This window comes from Furipterus horrens, unplaced genomic scaffold (assembly GCF_987537825.1).
Source record: "Furipterus horrens unplaced genomic scaffold, mFurHor1.1.pri manual_scaffold_15, whole genome shotgun sequence".
NCBI classification, from domain to species: Eukaryota; Metazoa; Chordata; class Mammalia; order Chiroptera; family Furipteridae; genus Furipterus; species Furipterus horrens.
In genome coordinates, this window is record NW_028327185.1 from 13,882,998 (window position 1) to 13,903,260 (window position 20,263).

Genomic DNA, 20,263 nt, shown 5'->3' on the forward strand with positions numbered 1-20,263 from the left:
TGAAGGGATTGGGAAGTCCAAATTGGCATTTACATAACAGTCACAGGGATGTAAAGTACAGCATAGGGAATATAGCCAGTGATATTGTAATAATTACATACAGTGCCAGGTGGGTGCTAGACTCATGGGAGGAGCGCTCTGTAAATTGTGTAAATGTCTAACCGCTATACTGTACACCTGAAACTAACACAAAATAATATTGAATGGCAACTGTAATTGAAAAAAATTAAAAAATTTAAATTTAAAAAAACGGTGACATGTTTCCAAAGTAATAGATTTGCACGCATATTCACCACCTAAATTCAATAATTGTTAAAGTTTGCTATATCAACTGAGAATATAACTGTCAGGGAAATGCTTAATTTTCTCTCTTCAGTTATCAATTTTTTAGAGTAAGGAATTGGTGTGACAATCTCTTTCAGTGATGACACATTAGTTTAACTGAACACATTTGAAAATACTTTGCAGACAACATGTAGACTTTATTTCTAACCATTTCTGAGTACAGCCTCTTCTTGAATTAAAGCATTATTCACAATGGCCTAGATGTCCTCTGACAGATGATTGGATAAAGATGTGGTCCGTATGTGCAATGGAATACTACTCAGCCATAAAAAAGGATGAAACAAGGGGTATTGGATTTTCTAGTCTTGGCAGGACTTTGCCCTCCTAATGATACCCAAAGTGCTGGAACTAAGAGAAAAGTTGTTAGATTTTGTGTTTATTGAAATTGACACAGTTTCCATTTAAAGGTAAAACTAAACAAAAGCAGAGGCAGAAGCTGCTAGATCAGTAAAAAAAAAAAAGAAAAAGAAAAAGAAAAGAAAAGAAACAGAAAGTGAAGGGAGAAAGAAATGCATAAAAAATAAAATGTTGTCTAAGCAGAATCCCCCCAAAAGAAAAAGATGGGGGAAAATAAATGAAGACTAAGGAAAGGGGAAAAAAGAGTTCTGACATCAAAGATCGGGACAACAGAGCAACTTCTTAAAGATTCAAAAAAAAAAAAAAACTTGAAAGTTAAAAAAATAAAACTAGTGAAGAAAAAATTTGAGAAGAGTGTGCTAACAAGTGACAAAAGAAAATTCAAGGTAAAAGATGTGGACTCTCAGGAAGAGGGAGAATTGCTGAGTCCGGCAGACAGCTCACACTGGATTCCACTACAGATCAAAACTTCTCTGAAGGAGCTGATTCTGCCCGGAAAGCTATCCCTTCACACCTAAGAGAGACTATTTTGCCTGTGACTCTTGCTAAAAAAATATTCCAGCCCTTGAAAAGGTTTAATGGAAGAGATGTAGAATCTAGTTGAATATAATTAATAAATGCCAATGTTTATTCTGATGATAAACATATAAATAAAGAGTTCATTTTCCTGTGGTTGAATTATATCAATTCTTAATATAGGGGCACTTGCATGTAATCAGTCAGTAAATATTAACCATTTTATATGTTTTCCATTGGGAAGGCTTCTCCAGATAGCTAGGTCTCCATATTGCCAGAAAGACATTCTTTCATTCCCTTTTCAACTTCCTCCAACCGTTCTTACCACAATAGTGAAAGTGTTTTTATTCAAGTCCACCAGTGATTTCCACGGGACTTCTCTCTCTTCTCTTACAGGCATGTCAGCAACTCCTGACAGGATCACATGTCCCCTCCTCCCTGGAACACTGTGCTGGCTTCCAGGACACCATCGTCCGGTTAGGTTCCTGTCTCCCTGCTTCCCCTTGTACCTTTCCTCGCTGACTCATGCTCCTCTTCCTATCTCAGTGGTACAGTGCTTTCGGGCTTGGCCGCAGGCTGTCTTTTCATTTTTATCTTCATTCTTTCCTTGGTGGTGTCTCTTAGTCCCAGTGATATTAAATGCCACCTTCAATGCTGATAATGATGTCAGTCTGTGTATCTTCAGTCCCAACCCCATCTCTGAGCTCCAGATGCATATAGTCAACTGTTTACTTGGCATTACCCCTTGGGTATGAACAGGAATCTTCAATTAAAATTCCAAAGTACAAGTTTTGATAACTTTCATTTCACTGCAAACCTCTTCTGTCCTTGCATTTTCTTCTCTCTGTGAAAGTCCCCACCATGAGTTGCTGAAGTCAAACCCTAAGCATCATCCACCATTCCTCCTTTACCCTCCCACCCTACCCACATCAACCAACCCGCGAATCTCTTCCTCAGCTCTAACTCCAAAGTGTGGTTTGGATTATTTCACTTATTTTTATCTTCTTAAGTCATTTATCTCTTGACTAAATTAGCAAATAGGTGGCCTCCTAACTATTCTCCCTGATTCCATTCTTGCCCTCTGACCTCTCTCGGGTTGCACCTTCATTTCTCAGAAGAAATATCTCTTCTCTGCCCTGACTGGGGTGGCTCAGTGGGTTGGGCATGGTCTCACAAACCAGAAAGGTTCAATTCCCAGTCAGGACACATGCCTAGGATGCAGTCTGGGTCCCCGTGTGGGAGGCAACCATCAATAGTTCTCTCTCACATCAATATTTTTCTCTCTCTTTCTCCCTCTCTTCCCCCCCCTCTCTAGAATAAATAAATGAAGTCTTAAAAAAAGAAAAGAAAAGAAATATCCTTTCTTCAAGGATATTTCTTCAATATCGTTCCTTAACTACCACCAGCAATCAACGTGATGTCAGCCTGTTTCCTTTCTACACAGCATTTTTTCAACATTGGACATTACTTTGCTGATTTATTCGTTTACCCACTCATGACTTGCCCTTCCTATTAGAATGACAGCTGTAAGAGGAGAGGCCATGTCTGTCTGGTTTGCTGCTAAATCTCCAGGGCCTAGCATAGTGTTGGAATGGGCTCTGAATAAATATTTGTTTCACGAATTAATTTGGAGAACTGAAATATACCCGGATATACTTCATTTATTATTTTATTGTTTCTTTCTGCTGAGATGTGTTCTTACCGAAGGACATCAGTGCTTATTATGAAATGGGAGATAATGTCATTAAAAGTCCTGGTTTCCACTTCTGGAAGCCTCCACTGGCCCTTGGCTGTGGAGGAGAAGTTCCCTCCTATTAGTGACCTTTTCTGTATCTTCTACAAGCCAGTCTCCACGGTCCAAACATAGGCTAATAGTTTTAATATCAGTCTTAAGAAGAGCTTTGCATTTAAATACTTTTCAATATAATATCATTATGGAGAATCCTGCCTTTTATTCATGAGTTCATCAGTCAGTGTTGCAAATAGATGTAAGATAATATAGAATGTTCTGTTATTAAACAAAATAATATAAATATATATACATATATATGAATCACCCCTCTAGCTTGGCCATTTCATCATAAAATGTGGCATAGAGAATTCCATCATTGTATGTCAATTGGATTCCAGCTCCAATGTGGTTTTTTTCTGTTGATATAAAACAGCTTTTGGCTCATTAAGATATAGTATCCTTTGCTGGGGGTGGCTTCACAGGCCACAGACAGTGAGAGTGTGAGCTCACTAAAATTCATTAGTTTCCAGATCCTCTTTTGGTTTTTACTGTTTCCAAGTTAAAATTGGTAGATAGGCTACTGCATTGTAATGTTAGTTGTGTGGGTTTTTTTCTTTTTTCTGGATTTTATGATGTTTTAACGTATCAGGGGCCTTGTTAATTCTGGAGAGACTGCCCCTCCCAGGGCTGGCTAATTGCTAGAGGATAGCAAACAACTCACCAGTCAGCAAGCCTTCCATATGTAAGCCAATCAATCCAAGGTCCAAGCTCCCAACCACCATCTTTATCTTATTATCACACAGCAAGCCAACTTTCTCCTGCCCTGAAGTTACCAGACATCTAGAGACCAACCCTATAGCTCAGAACCCACCCAAATTATTCATGCCATTCAATCCTAACCTTGTTCAAACTTGCCTGCCCTGCCTCGCCTGTTCCTTCCCCTGGAAGCCACAGTAAAGACTCTGCTATCCCTGCTGACTGACTCCAGTGCTTCCCCATGTGGCCTTGGGGAGCAGGTGCCCTCCTTTTGGGAACTCTAGTAAACTTTTCTTTCAAGGCAATTGTTTCTTTGTCTGTCCCCCTACCATATCTGATTCAAGTACAACCAGGCTACATTTTAAAACTATGTACAGCACAGGGAAAAAAAATGTACTTTTCATCCCCTCCTCAGAATCCTCAAGGACATCTGATCTTATTGTTTGACACCTTTGGCAGCAGACAAAAACTTTCTCTCTCTTGGTCTCAGTCTCTTCAGTTCTTTTTTCCGCTCTTTTTGTGAAGTCGTATGTGGCAGTGAGCTTTGGCTGGAGTGGGATTTTGTTGCACTGTGACCTCCAGAGAAATGCTTATCCTTCAGTTTAGGTGTGTCTGAAGTCCAACAAAGGCAGGCATCTGCGCACGAGCAAGCACTTGAGTCCTACCACAAGGTAGAAATAGCACATAATTTGTGTTGAGAAATCAAGCAAAACCACAGGGGCACAGGGTGCACCTCCTTCTCCAAGGCAGCAGGAACACAGGCCCTGGAAAGAATATGATGATGAAAATGGGTTTCCACAAAGGTCTGAACTGAAATTTTTGAAAAATGTTGTGGAATATCAGATAGCAGAAGGGCAGAAATGAGTTGATTTAAAAGCTTTCCCAAGGGATGGTTCCTAAGGTATTTTGAATACAGATGTGATAAAGTTTGAAAATGAATAGCAAAGATCGAAATTGTTCCAAAGCTAGCTGGGTATTAATAAGCAGTTTAGAACTTGAATGAAGAAATGCATAGGCTGTTCTGGGACTCTGGTGTGCCAGGACAAGGCAAAGAAGGAGAGAGAAATTTCCAGAAAGGGGATTTAGGATGGAGTTGTTGAAGACATTGCTGCTTGGTTGTAGTGCGGTGAGCTGGCCTTCAAGTTCTGCCATTCACCAGATGTCGGTTCCTGGCAAATGACTCAATTTCTTGGTAATCCTCTAACCTGTGCAAAGGGCAATGGCCATGCAGAGTTGTTACAAGGAGCAAGCCTTTCCGGTGGAATACTCCAAAGGCAGAAAAAACACACATTACTCCCAGGAGCTTAAGGGCATACTCAGTGGAAGTAAAGAGATTTCCTAGTGGTCTCATGTATTATCTTAAAACACAGAGGTGGGCAAAGGTAGGTTTCCAGTTGGGAAACACTGAGCCAGGCGGGAAAAGCAAAGAGTGCCATTTAGAATCAGCATGTGGTGACTTCTGGGAACGTGGAGGAAAGGTTCTGAAGTGTGAAGACCCCGGAGCGAGATGGGAGTGAGCCAGAAGAAGGCTTTGGACTGTTGTGGGACAGACCAGGGTAGGGAGGAAAAACTAATGAAGTCCAGACTCGGCAGTGTTTGTTGGTTGTTGGGTTTTTCTTGTTAAAATCTTTTTGTTGTAAGGGATGAAGCAAAAACAAGTACATAAATAAAAACCTCATACACAGACAACAACATGGTGATGACCAGAGGGAAAGGGAGGGGGGGAGGTGGGAGAGGATATGAGGGGGACGGCTAGTGTTGGAAGGAGACTTGAGTATATTGCACACAATGCAATATACAGGTGATGTGTTATAGAACTGTACCCCTGAAGCCTGCGTAATTTATTTACCAATGTCACCCCAGTAAATTCAATTTTTTTTAGAAAGCAATGCAACCCTTTTTCTCTTCCTGGTTTGACCATTTTTCTAATAATTTATTTCGTGGCCTAGGAGTTTGTGAAGTGGTTTTCTTTGCTTTTGAGGGAGTGATAAATATGTCTGCTAGGAAGGTACGAAGGCTTGAAGAGCAATTGCTATTAACGGCTAAGCCAGAGGAAGATTTATGAACAGCCTGACAGCAACTCAGCTCAGCTTGCCTTCAGCCCAAGTCCACGGTCACCTGCACTCTCCCCATAGAAAGCGACCTATCTTTGACTCGGGTGGTGCTGTGTGCAGCTATTCTTACACTCCACTCGGCTCCACAAAGCAGTGTTCTTCTTTTGTTTATTTGTTTAATATCCTCATCTTAGGATATGTTTTTATTACTTTTAGAGAGAGAAGGGAGAGAGAAAAAAAGAAACATCAATCAGTTGCCTCCCCCTGTATACACCCTGACTGGGGATTGAACCCGCAACTTAGGTATGTGCCCTGACTGGGAATCAAACCCACAGATTTGGGGGCAGTGCTCCAACCAACTGAGCTACACCGGCAGGGCACAAAGCAGGGTTCTTATAGTGCCCCCAACCCCGTATGTGGAAATAGCCATGCACATGGCTTGTGGTGGGCTCTCACCTGTGCCTTTGGAGAAGGACGTTGATAACAATAGAGTTTAATGGATCATGTAGTGAACCTTTCTTGACTGCTTTTGATGAGAAAGAAGAAAAGCAAACTTGTCTGGAAGTCTTGATACAGCGGTTGAATACTGAGCAGGCTGTAGCTTGGTTAGTGGGGGTTGAAGTCTGTGCTGAGGAACAGCATGCAGGTCTTGGGCGTTTTCACCCCGAGAGCCGCCCTTCTCTGGCTGTGATGAAAGGAACCATTTCTCAGAGGATGCGCGTGGAATCTTGAAACACTATCAAATCCTGCGTTTCCTAAGCAGAGGCTGCTTCTCTGACTTCCCTTTACCTCCTTTCTCCCCGCAGTCCCAGCAGAAGTGCATTGTGATCTTCGCCCTGGTCTGCTGCTTTGCCATCCTTGTCGCGTTGATCTTTTCGGCCGTGGACATCATGGGAGAGGACGAGGACGGACTCTCAGAAAAAAATTGTCAAAATAAATGTCGGTAAGAGGTAACAAAGAAAAATTCTCTTTTAGGGGGTGGGCGAGAAAGCCAGAGGGCGCTGGACAGTGGAGACAAAACTGTCCCAACCACATCTGAACTCAACTCGGGTTAAGCATTGGCCTGATTCTGGGCTCACTGGTCCTCCTACTCTCAGGGCAAGAAAATCAACGCGGGTAGTGACTGAACTCGCTTTGCAGTTTGGGCAGATTCTGTGCCGAGGGATGGTGGGCAAAATGACATTTCACACAAGTGTGCATTTCTGGAGGGCTCTGCAGGTGAGTTCTTGGCCACTTCGGTGATGGCCAAAAATGAGGTCCCCTGATGGGCCGGGGACGCAGTGGTAGCTGTTACATCAAATGGAAGTTTAACAAACACCAACTTGAAATTAGGACTTAAATAAGTAAGTGTGTCTGCGAGAACACGTGAGCCTCTGCATTCTGACTCAGTGTCAATCACGGTTTGTTTTCCATATAGAAATGACTACGGCTTTGCCTTTATGTTTCTGGACTCTGTCTCTGCAGCTGCATTACACAGCGCCGCCCTGGGGTTATCCCTGACGATGGCAGAGCCATCACAGCATGATTTTATTCCATAAATCTGCTCGTCCTACTCATCACTGGTCAGGGGCGGGTGTAGCCAAGTGCCGAGAAGGGGATAGATAGATAAGGGGTCTACTTTTATATACGTGTTGCTGTAAAACTGAAGTCAGACCACAAAGTTGCAACAGTTAGTATGAATTAGCGCGTCTAATGCATTTTTATTATAATTTTTCTGAGTGAAAAGCATTAGTCTGAGTGCCCCTCCTTTCTAGCTTAAAGTCAACAGCCTGGGAATATGTATGTGAGTCTTTTATCCTGGATATTTTTGCCTTGAGAGTTGAATGGCACCAATAAATGTCTGAACAGGGCAATTGAAATTTGTTTTCTTTTTAGCCTCTGACACATTAGAGCCTAGTTACCAGGCAACTGCCTTATATACAGAACAAAGGATGCAAGAGAGAAATCAGCATATGTTTTCGATTTATTCCTTCGTGCTCAAAAGGTGTTTCTAAATATATTGACTTCCTAGACTGCGTTTGGGAGAAAAATTGTATTGGGATCACAAGGAAAGCAGCGATTGGTCACCTCTTCTCGCTGAAAGGTCCAAGCGTTCTCTGGATGGGGGGGCCAGGGACCACTCATGGGACCGGCAGCCCTCTCTCTCCTCACCCTGTTGTGAAGACTGCTGGGTACTTTGAATGGCAAACCCCAGCCCCTAGAAAGCAGCTTTCTAAAGGTCAAACTGTAACAGCTGCCTTAAGACAAAACACCCAGTACCTTTTAACATGCATTACCAGCTCTAGGTGGTAATTTTCAACAACAGAAAACAAGAGAACCTTAGAATTATGTCTCCTTCACTTGCGGGAAGCTATAATTTAATCTAATTTTTACTTTTGAATTCGTCCAATGGGATTTGAGTCTGGTCATTTCTTCCATCTCAGTCAGTAAGTCAACTGATGACTCAACACAGCTTCCCACTCCTTCCCGAATATTCTTCAGTTACCAACCATTCTCCTGGGTAGCTGGAATCACTGCCTAGTTACCAGGTGCCATCCCTCTGTGCAGCTGTCTCTTCTAGAACATGCAGCCCCTCCAGGTCTTCCTGTCCCCTACAGCCTCTCCCCCTGTGTCCTGTGCTTCTGTCTTCCGACATTCTCAGTCCTACAATAGGCACATTCTGTGTGTCTGCCCTCGACCCGAGGATCTCCTTGTTGGACAGCTGTGAGTGCTGGTACCTCCATCCTCTTCTGACCTCTGGTGGGACGTTCCATTGTCCCACCATCTTGTCTTAATCATTCTCATTTTAATTGTATGTATTGTTCTTACGTTGTCTGCTCCCTCCTTATCTTTACAGACAACATCCTGTTCTCACTTCCAGGACTCTCTCCCGCCTTCTGCATGCCTGGCTCACGCCTCCAGGCGGTGGTGCTGAGAGCACAAGCCACTCAGCTTCCCATCATCCTTCACACCGCTCCCCTCCCTCTCTCTTTGTGCTTTTCTCAGGGGGGTGTCGTTATCACAAAGGGGGCTGCCTGCTCAGTTCACCCTTCCCCGAGATCCTCTGACTTTGACTTTGTAATTAAATTCCCTCTCTGTTTGCACCTCTTCTCACTCCCGAGGATTGAAAGACTTATAAACTCTGTCAGCGGCTCCTCACTGTTTTGACAACTTCTTCCCAAGTTCCCCCCGTGCAGTGTTCTCTTTCCTCGGTGTAGAAGTTAATTCCTCTTAGCTCTGCTTTTCCGAGCCACTCGGCTCACTCAGTGTCCTGCCCCCCAGCTTCTATATGTCTCTAAAAAAACGTATCTCTCTATAAAAAATAGCCTATTTATAATTCTTCTGTCTGACTTATTTCTCTTTCCCCTTTTATTACTTTGCTGCTGTACTACTGTACTAATAGTAGAATAATGATGCCCTCAGTGGTCATAATATCCACATACATGGATCTATAAAATAAAAACTGCTGTAAACTTAGCCTCTAGTGTGCTTTTAGCCAACCTCAGTTGTTAGGCTCAGAAATGAGGTCTTCTAACCTCAGTAAGTGACTTTGGCCTATTTCTTTGTCTCTTCATACTGACTTTCTGTGCACTTTTCATCATTTCAAACCAGGGTGTTTTCACTGCTAATCCAGGCCCTATGTCACTTGACTACTTGAGGGGGTGAAAGGTAAATTTCTAGGTCCAACAAGAAAATTGCATCTTGGTGGGCTGTGGGGCTTCACTGGAGAGTTAAGAGAGGCTTATCTGGCCCTGCCCGAGTGGCTCGGTTGGTTGGAGTGTCGTCTGGATGTGCCAAGGTTATGGGTTCCATCCCTAGTCAGAGTGTGTGCTGGAATCATCCAATGGATGCATGGACGGGTGGACCAACGGATCGATGCTTCTCTCTCAAATCAGAGAGTGGCTCATTCTGCCAGTTTACGTTACATATGTGCTGTGGCTTGGCCATTTTATGATTTACTAGCATCCCTCGTTATCATTTTATGCCATTCTTGCAAGAGGTAACTGTCCTGTGATGGTTCCCACATGTCACATCCCCAGGGACCTGTAGAAACACTGGAACTTATACCCCCAGGTGCTGCTCAGGTGCAGAACACCTGTTCTCCGTGAATGCCCACCCTTTCAGAGGACAGGCCTCCGTTTTGTGTTTTGCACCGATGGCAGTTTCACCTCCCCTGGAGCGATTCAACATCAGCTGTTTTAGGCTATTACTCACCCACATATTAGACCAGACACTTAGGAGAAGAGGACCGACCTTGACTACACCTGCCTGTAAATCCACCCAGAACTAGTCTGCACCCTGCTCCTCCCCCACCTCAGGCCCAGTTCCCATAGCAACATGGGAGTTCGTTTCTGCAAACTCACTAGAGAAACTGAGTAAACATAAATTTGGGGTGAGTTAGCATTGCCTTTGGTGGATGCTTGCCACCTGTTCTGTCCAGATAATCGTGGAAGCCCCTGCTCCTGGGTCTCCTCATACTTGCCCCCCGTCCTCCTGAATCAGCCCCATGCCCGGGACGTTACTGGCCCGTCTCCGCTCATTCTTGCCCACAAATCTGCATACCTATCTTAGCTTATGCCCACTTGTTCTGAAGCAGGAAGTGGATGGGCCAACTCTGTGTGCAGGTATGATATTCACTATTCCTGAACCCAAGAAACTTCTTTCGTCCTAAAGTGAATTGACTTGGATGTACAAAATGGGGCCCAGGTAGTATCTTAAGCTGGGTCCCCAATGTATAAGTTACCAAGTGGATCTCCAGTAAGGGTTTGGCCAGAGCAAGTAGAACAAGCACCAGACACACACATACTTTTTACATATACTTTCTACATTTTTTATTTTCTCTTTTAAAAAGCTAACTTCTTGCCCTGGTCAGTGTGGCTCAGTTGGTTGGTGCATTATCTTATAGAGCAAGAAGTAATGGGTTTGATTCCCGGTCAGGGCACATACCCAGTTTGGGGGTTGAGTCCCCATTTGGGGTACATAGGAGAAGACAGCCAATCAATGTTTCTTTCTCTCTCTCCCCCTTCCTCTCTAAAAGCAATGAAAAAAAAAAAGCTGACTTTTCTATTTTCTATTTTTCACATATTTTGTATTCTGAATTTCTTTGTCCTGTCCATTGTTTTCTTACAATAACAAATTTTGTCTGTATCGTCTATCTCTATACTAATAACAGAGCTGTAGCTCGGCTGTAGGACATGCGTCATTTGGTTCATCAGTATACCATTTATAGAAGACAGCATTGAGAGACCTCTTTGTGCATTGACAGCCACCTCCTCATGTTTTGTTCCTTCTCATTTAGTGTCGTGACCTTAGAGCTATCTTAACAGACTCAACTGGCGGCAATAGCTTTTAGTCATTGTTTTTCTTTTAATGCACAAATTGTTATTACTTGGCTAATGCGAGCTGGCTTTTGTACTTTTCTGACACTGTTCCACGTATCTGAGAGCAACCTTGCTTTCTGGCAACAACAAGCTGTTCTGGTCCCATTTTTATTTTTATTTATGTTTTTGCTCTGAGACATGGTATTATCTACTTTCTTGTTCCTTTAATGGTGAATTCTGCTAAAAGCCTAAGTTCCAAGGGTATCCTCCTTGGAACTCAGATTCTCCCCCAAGGGTATTGTGGGCAGATACAATGACACCGGAGGAAAAACTCTTTTAATTATTTTTGTGACTGAGCAGTACCGCCCACCCCCATCACTACTTCCCCTTTCTCCCTTTCATATTATAGACATAAGAACATGGACTGTGGAGCCAGGTTACCTGGGTTCGAATCTGGCTATACCATTTAGGAGATTTAAGATCTTGGGCAAGGTTCTCAATTTTACGGTGCCACATTTTTTTCTGTCTCTCTAATGAAGACAGTTACGATGCCTTGCTTGAAAGGTTTCTGTAAGGACTAACTATGTTAATGCAAGTCCCTTTAATAGATAATCAAGTCATGTTGGCTATTATTCTTTTTATTAAGGGACAAAAGTTCACTGCAGGTGTTTACAGTCCCCTTTTAAATTTTGCCTTACCTTGCTCCACCGTGGGGAAGAGCTTAAAATTCATTTTATGTCCTTTCCTTAAACTACTGGTTTTTCCTTTTAGTTTCCTCTTGTCCACATTAACTTTGATCTGCCACGCTTTATATTGACAAACCCAGGGACATCTTTAGAGTGCTGCTGTCACATTTAGAAGACTCCATTTGGTTTTGGCTTCATGTGTGATATTTGAGTGCTTTTAGCACCATTTAAAGAGAAAGAGAAACCTTCATCTACACCCTCAGCCCCAGGGGAACACTAAAGAATTAAAAAGGCTGGCTCACCTGGTACTGTTAATAGATTTCCCATGTACCACACGATGATGATGATGATGGAAGTTAGAATAAAGGCAAAAACTGGCTCCTGAGCTTCTGTCTGGCGTCCTTCCTCTCCCACCTTCTTTATTTGAACACACAATGAACCGGTTTCCTTTATAATCATCTGAGTGTGTTTTTTCTTTTGTACCATAACTCTTTTCTCCAGAATCTTCTAGAATCTCAAGAAAGAGGAGATAAGCCCTTATGTTCAACCCCCTATATTAAACAGAAGTGAGCCATTTTCTCCACTCCTTATTGGCTCCCACTTGTCTTTCCATTTCTAAATGCCTTTCCCTTTTCTACCTCTAACATTTCCCTCTTCCTCTCTGTTTAGAGGTGACACTAATGCAGAAGGTGGCACCCCCCTGAAACAGCTCCTTCAGCTTTGTTTCCAGCTCAGAATCCCCCAGTGTCCTCGCTCATCCTTCCCTCCTCCCACCCTATTGAGAGGAAGAGGTTTCTGTTGACTTCCTCAAAGCTAACCTCTGTCTGTGCACGTGATCCTGCAGAAATAAACAAAGACTAAAACCAAACGAGAAACAAAAGGCCCCGTATTCAGGGCGTGCTGTAGCACGAGGGGCTGCCACGAGCTTGCGGTGGAGACACCAAGGCAGGCAGGAGGGTGGGAGTGCCTTAGGATGGGAAGAAGGAAGGCTTCAGGTGTGCTCTTAGGAGGCTGTTGGGCTCAGGAAACTGGAAGCTGGCATCTGATGTGACTGGTTTCAGAAGCATATTTGGCTCTCTCTGGTCAGTCTTAAACTGGAAACAGGGACAAAAATTAGGAAAGCTAGCCACGATTAATCGAGTCCTGGCCATTTCGATGACAGAAGTTATTGTTTGGATTTCTGGGTTGTTACTAGAAGTAGTTACAAGTCTTCTTACAAGTCTGACTTACTGCAGACTGGCTTTCTGGACTGGTGATTGCAGATGCTGGGCTGGTGTTCTGAGCAGGGGGCTTCAGATTGTGGGTCAGAGTTTTATATATATATAGGGGTATATATATATTTGTATGGATATACCGCAGTCCCTCGCTATATCGCGGTTCACTTACCGTGGCCTCACTGTATCGCAGGATTTTTAAAAATATTATATTTAATTATTTCTCACAGATTTTTCACTATATTGCAGGATTTTGTGGTACTGTATATGTATCTTGTTAAAGTTACATAGGTTTAAGAGTGTAGAATAAATGTAAGGTTCCTACTTCATGGGAGGGTCTTGAACGTAATACCCATGATAAGTGAGGGAATACTGTATATATGAATATATGGATATATATGAATTATATATGGATATATATGAATTATATATGGATATATATATTTGTTATTCATTCTTTCTTATTCTTTCCATTGCCCACTTCCACAGACAGACAATTAATACTGGTTATTTAAATCGTCTTATTTCTCTTTTCCCATTACCATCTGTGGCGATGTCTAACCCACTTCTGTGACTTCACCTCTGAGTCTCATAAAGTGATGCCAAATTCCCAGCTCAGGCCATGACTTCCCTCTTTTCTCACCTTTTCTCTGGGGCACCACCAGTCTAGCCTTTTCTACCAGTGCTGTGTCCATGGGGGGCACTTGTAACCCTGCTCGCTAAAGGTTAACTGCTCACTCTCCTTTGTCCTGTTTCTAATAACACAAGGCCATTTGGTTTCTGTAATGGAAGCTTAGGCCTTCTGTTGATTTTATCAGTATTTCTATCTTCCCATTGTCTCCTCAACTAGATCAAAAACTCTCTGAGAAGGAGGGGCCTCATCTGCTTTTCTCTTCTGCATCTTAGAGAGGAGCTCACATGTCAGAGCTGGGCAGCTACTCTTATTTAATGGGCAGTAATTTCCATGTAAAAACAAGTACCAAATACAGAAATAATACTGTTCATTCAGATAGTATGTATTATCTAGACCAATGTATTATTCCTTCATGGGGAATTCACTTTGGGGAAACAACAGGGGATTATGAGAGGGGAGCCTGAAGGTAATAGATTATTTACTTAAAGACTATCATATGGAAATTAGGAAAAAAGCTGTTGAGAAATTGCTAAAATGAAATAGTATAACCTAACATGTAATTTTTTTCTAACTAGCATTGAATGAATAACTTTTAATAATAATTAAGAATGGGAGGTAAATGTTTAATTTTAAATGAGTGAAAAATGTGGTCCTCAAACATTTAAATGCAGATGTGTGTGTCCTTCTGAACTTGATTCTCCTGTGAAATGGTACATATTAGCATATTTCACTAATGAGTCAAGTAAAATTTAGATTTCCTGCATTATGAGAGATTTGATTAGCTTAGTATCCTGGAAGTACTGCTTATATTCCCATGGCTAAAATCTCAAAGATTGTTTTAAAAATAATCTTTTATCTTTCGCATTTCATGTTTAAAGGAGGAAATTTGAGAGACCATGACACTTCCCAATGGTCTATAATTACTGCTGTAGGAAGCAGCAGACGCTAATTACTTCAAACTATTAATTTTAATGAAATTTATATGATTAACGATGTTGACATTTCCTGTCGCCAGGTTTTTTCTCTAAAGAGATGATTTGAATGCGGTATATATATTTCAAAAAGTTCACTGAACCCTTCCTTCCAGGCACAGCCATTTCCGCTCATCACAAATAGTGCTGGGGACATAAGGCCCAGCTGTCTTTACCTCTGGTAGCCTGTTTCAGCTGCCTTTGCAGGAAGGACTGCTCAGAGTGGCAGTGAAGGGCCAGCCCTTAACCTGGGGCAAGAGGAACCCTGGCCGAGGGGGTGAGGAGGAAAAAGAAAGGTGGATGAGCCTGGTAGATATTCTTGTTTTGCTTATAGATAATTACAGAACTACAGTGGCGGAAACTTTGCAAGCAGAGCTTTCAGTTAAAGTCATTGCCGTCATTACCAAGACTATATTGAGAAAAACAAAGCTTTTTACAGAACTCACAGGAACTCAGCTTCCGAAGTTGGAGGACCTTTGGAATTTAGAACAGCTTACGGATTTGGAACACAGCATTTAAAAACGGGGTCATGTTTCAGAGGAAAAGCTTTGAGCCGTGAGTCTAAAAGCCATGGCTGCAAGCAATAAAATACTCTGCAGTTGAACCTCACTTGCAAATTCGAATCTAGTTTTCAGATATTACTCACACTTCAGGTAGCAGTGTATACAGAACACTGAACTTGGGTTCAGAAGACCACGTATACAGTGGGGGCCCCATAAGATTATAATGGATCTGAAATGTTCCCATCACCCAGTGATGTCGTGACGTCACAGCACAATGCATTACTCACGTGTTTGAGGCGGGGCAGGTATGAATAAACCTACTGTGCTGCCTGCCATATAAAAGTGCAGCACATACTATTATGAACAGGACATTATAATTGATAGTGATAGTAAACAACCATGCTACTAGGTTATGTATGAACTATACTATGCTTTGAATTGTTATTTTAGAGTGTGCTCTTTCTACTTTATTAAAAAGTAGTTTGCTATAAACAGCACACTCTGTGGCTGGCGGCAGCCTTGTACTCTTGTGTTTACCACATCTCTTGATTGCATCATTTTCTTTGTGCCGATTTAGTCAAATGCTCTGTTCATCACGGCCCCTAAACGTACAAAGCCCACTGCTAACGTTGCAATAAGAGGCCGCCTCGAGGGATTGGCGTGGAAACAAAGTTAAAAGTGATTAAGGACCATGAAGGTGGAAAATCAGTGCTCGTCACTCGGGCATGTCCCCTTCCACCACAGCCGCCATCCTGGGGGACAGGAACAGTCTGCCCCACTGAGGCCACGGGGCTACCACGGAGTTGGGAAGGGCCCGTATCAGACACGGGGAACCTTCTAGTGAGCAGGTGGAAGACCAGACACAGAAGCGTGTCCCTCTCAGCACCGTGACGATCCCAGCCAAAGCAAAAAGTTTGCCGGTGACACCGACAGAAAGGCTCTCAGCATCGTGATGGTGACGTGATGTGGCCGCCAGTTCTGGGTGGTGGGAGGGGTCGCGAACCCACACTCACTCCGTAATGTGAGAGCGAGCGCTTAGCCTGCGGGCGCCGGAGCGAGACCACTGGGGATGCCGGAAACTCCAGGGGCGCTGACTGGGGATGGGGGTGACTTCCCACAGCAAGTGCTCGGTGTGGCCGCAACCTCCCTTCTCTGGACGCGGAGGTCTGCAGGACTGTCATTCCCAAGGAGACCGAGTCAGTGCCAGGTGGCAAGGCTTTACAGGACAGGATGGCGGTCTTGGTAGAGGGCAGTGTGGCAGGCTCCTGACTGAAACTGCTGGTGATTCCTGCAATGGGATTAGTAGCTTAAAGGGTGTATGAATTTAAATTTTTCTTCCATATTTTTATTGTTGTTCTATTACAGTTGTCCTGTCTTTCCTGATTTGGATAGATAGTACAAACTGTATTCCAAAGCAGCTGTATCATTGTGATGTAGTATTACTTGTTTTCTCCATTCTTGCCAAACATTGTATATTATCAAATTCTTTATCTTTGCCAATCTGATAATGAAAAAGTGGTATTTTTTAAAAAGTTATGAGTAAGGTTGAAAATCTTTACCCATGTTTATGAGCCATGTCTACTTTTCCATCTGTGACTTGGCCTTCAGGAAAAGTAGACATGGCTCAGTAGAGGACTAGTAAAACATTGCAGAGTATCTGAGAGCAATAAAATAACCATTATGATAATAGTAATAATAACACAGTAAATGACATCACACAGAGAAAATCTGTTTTTGTCAGAGAGGTGTAATGAGGTTTTCGAGCCTTTCTTTTCCATTAGATTAGAAATACCAGCTTGTAGGAGATATGCACAGGTAATTATTAATGTGTTTTACTTTTTTAGAACACAGGAAATTATTTGTGCATCTATAAGGGGAACCTCCACGATAACCTCTCTGCTTCAATAATTGCGACATTTACTACATAAGATGAGCCGAGCCTATTCCGTATTGTAAACTAAGTGCTTGGTTCTGAGCACTCTTTCGGAACCACTGCAAGCTGGGGTATTTGGTTATCCAGCTGCTATGTAGGTGTTTTCTTGTCTTTCGTATAATGTTCAGGGATGCTATTTACTAGTGACCAAGAGAAGAGTCGGATATTATATTTTCATTTGATTATCACATTGTCCTGGTAGCCAGTTCTTATCACTTCAGGGACTTGGAACTAGATTTCCGGGTGGTGGTGGACTGTGACCCACCACAAAGGACTGTTTTTAGATATTATTTGGTTTTATTGTTACATATATCACTTCTCCTATCCCTGCAATATGCCAGCTACTATATAATGTACCTGATGTTACCTCACTGCTTTTTACAATAAAGCAGACCTTAGTTTTATTTTACGGATGAAGTGACAGATTCAAAATTATTAAATAATCTACACACGTACTAAGGGCTAAAGCTGGGTTCAGATCTAGACCTCACTCTTTTCTTATTTTTGTGCTTCAAGGGCCAAGTCAGGGCTGCTGTGATGAGGGCTGCCCACTGAAGCGGGGGCAGTGTGTGACATTTGCACATTGTCCAACACCCCACACCCCCCGACGGTATGGGGGAGCTTGCGTCACGGTTTCCTCCAGAGCTCAGCTTGCCGCCAGCCTCTGCCTCCTTACTTGGCTCTGTTTGATCCAGCAGCATGAGCATCTTCCTTCACTAGGGTTCCGCTTTCAGTGTAGATCCCCTCCATTTCCTGCTTGGACGGGCGGCAAATGTGTAGATTAGGATTTATGACAATAGACTATCTGGTGCCCAATAATGGGCACTGGAAGACTTGAACATCCTGAGTCACTGCAGCCCCTCAGAAAGCTGGCTCACATGAATACTATGTCCTGGTCCATAGCTCTGGGCTTCTGTCTGGATTTCCCCAACTCAAACCCTTAACTAGACCCGGCCCAACCCTGTCCCCTTCCTCCAGAGAGACCCTAGCCCCAAGGTCTCAGTGCGCTTCCCTAGGACCTACCGCAGGCATCTCCCAAAGGAAAGGGACACTTTTCAGTGGACAAGTTGCTGACAGTTGGCACTTCCCTCCTCATTTCTCTCTCCAAAAAAAATTAATTTGTTTTTGAATTTTGCAAAGCCTTATAATATAAATGCTTGCGCTGCATTTTTGAACCTAAAATTCATCTAAAGGTTTGTGTCAAGAGATTGTTTTCCTACACAAAGTAGAGACTTTCTTTGAATCTGAGGGAGTTGCTTTGCTTTGTTCTGCTCAAAGTTCTGATCTGCATGAACATCAGGCGCCACGCCTGCCCTGTCTGACATGCGCTCCTCTGCCATGTTCCAGGCTATGCTGTGGCCGGTCCGCAGGTCACCCAGGCCCTGGAAGCAGCACGCTGACCCTGGCCTCGGTGCCTCGTTGGCTATTACTTCTCTCCTTGGGCACAGCTTTTTCTCTTCCCTCTGTCCCTCGGCTTCACCTGAGGCCACCAACTCCCTGCAGGAGGTTTGCTCTGGTCACCTGGGTCCCTTTGACGTTACTGTTCTGCAGGTTACTCCAGCGCCCAGGGCTGACTGCTCTTACAGAACTTGTTACCTGCTGGGAACACCGAGTATTAGTTTCTCCAGTAATGTAACCAATTGCCACAAGGAGGCTAATTTTACAAAATTAGCATATTGGAGTCACTGAAAATTCCCATTAAATCTGTGAACCACAAATGCTTAGTCCCTGATGTCGAGCTAAGCTACTTTACGTAAAAGCTTTCGTGAGAATGAATTGTATTGATTGCCTTTTCTTTTGTGTTATTATTAAAAAAAAAAAAAAAAAAAAGGTTAGGAGCCACAGGTAAGAGAGGGACTTTCCAGAGTTACAAAAATATTAACACCAAATGTCATGTATCTCTCTAAATATTCTTAGGTGGGTGAGTATTGAATTTGGTCTTGGTTCAAGAGAGAATTAATGAAAGTTCAGTAAAGGGGTATTTTTAAAAATCTAAGACTCTTTTGATATATGTATAAATCAATCTAGCCTGGAGGTATGATATTAAAGGTTGATTGTGTTGCTTCCTGTCAACGGTGTCCTTTTTCAGGTGTAGGCATTCATAATTACGGTAGTAGAGGTCTCAAATTTCATTCTCTCTTGGGAGTCGCAGGATAATTGAAAGGCCCCCTTCAGAGGGCAGTTGCATGACAGATGAGCTAGGATGAGACTTTTCAAGTGTGCACTTTAAATTGTCTTTTCCTGATTGAGCTTTTTGTCGTTCTTGCAAATTTGGTGAAGCAGGGAGCAGTGACATTGGTCACCAAATTTCTATTCCATGTTTGGTCCCAAGGACGTCATGGTGCGCCCTCTTGGTTAGGCGGGTAATGCACACATTTGAGGCATCATATTGTAATCCCTGAACCTTTTCCCACCTTCTCTTCCAGACTGCAAGCTTGTTGGGTGGGCAACTCTGTCGTAAGAATATTCACGTTTGTGGCAGCTGGCACAGTGCCGGTGTGTATCCAGCCCCAGTGCTGATGATGGAAGGAAGGAAGGAAGGAAGGAAGGAAGGAAAGAAGGAAGGAAGGAAGGAAGGCAGGAAGGCAAGGCTGGGGTAACGGGTGTGGGCCAGTGCCCCACACAGAGTGGGACTCAAATAAGCATTGACTCATGGTACACTAGAATAAAGGAAGAAAAAGAACAAAAAAACAAGTGACAGTGGATCAAGAAAGGAAAATGAGATCGGGAAACGAAAAGCTTTTGGTTTTCTGAGAACTTGCAGAGTAAACTTGGGAAGGTCACTTAATTCTTTCAGGTTTCTATATTCCCATCTATAAAATAAGGAGACCATCTAACATGACCTCCAAAATCCCTTCTTCTTTAGTCATTACATGAGTCTTGGAAATGCCAGAGGATTGAGATAGTTGACCATATATTCTATTAATATATATGAAATCCCCAAATATATCCACAGAAGTTTTAAGCTTTTAAGGTTATCTGCCAAAATTCAAGTGATTGACTCATTTTATTTTCAAGTGGCCCAATATTGAATACGGGCCTATTTTGTGTCAAGACTGTGCTAATGCTGAAGACACAGAGAGGAATGAGCAGCTGCCACCACCAAGAACGTGGTGACAGGTGGGCAAGGTAAGAACAGGTGCCCAGGAGGGATGCCCTTAGTGATAAGGGACCACAGGAAGCAGCACCTAACTGATGGAATGACGGAGCAGGAAACTGGATTCAATGATTCCAGGCTTTAAAACCAGGGTCGTAGCCCATG

At 43.0% G+C, this 20,263-nt stretch overlaps 1 protein-coding gene across 1 annotated transcript in view; it reads left to right on the top strand.

The window, feature by feature from the left end:
* Positions 1-6,572: 6,572 nt before the first annotated feature.
* Positions 6,573-20,263, top strand: part of PLD5 (phospholipase D family member 5) — a 134,960-nt gene continuing 121,269 nt past the window's right edge. Inside the window, exon 1 of the mRNA XM_090263259.1 lies at positions 6,573-6,703. Coding sequence (XP_090119385.1) covers positions 6,651-6,703 — 53 coding nt within the window. The 5' untranslated portion in view covers positions 6,573-6,650. The remainder of the gene's footprint in view (positions 6,704-20,263) is intronic.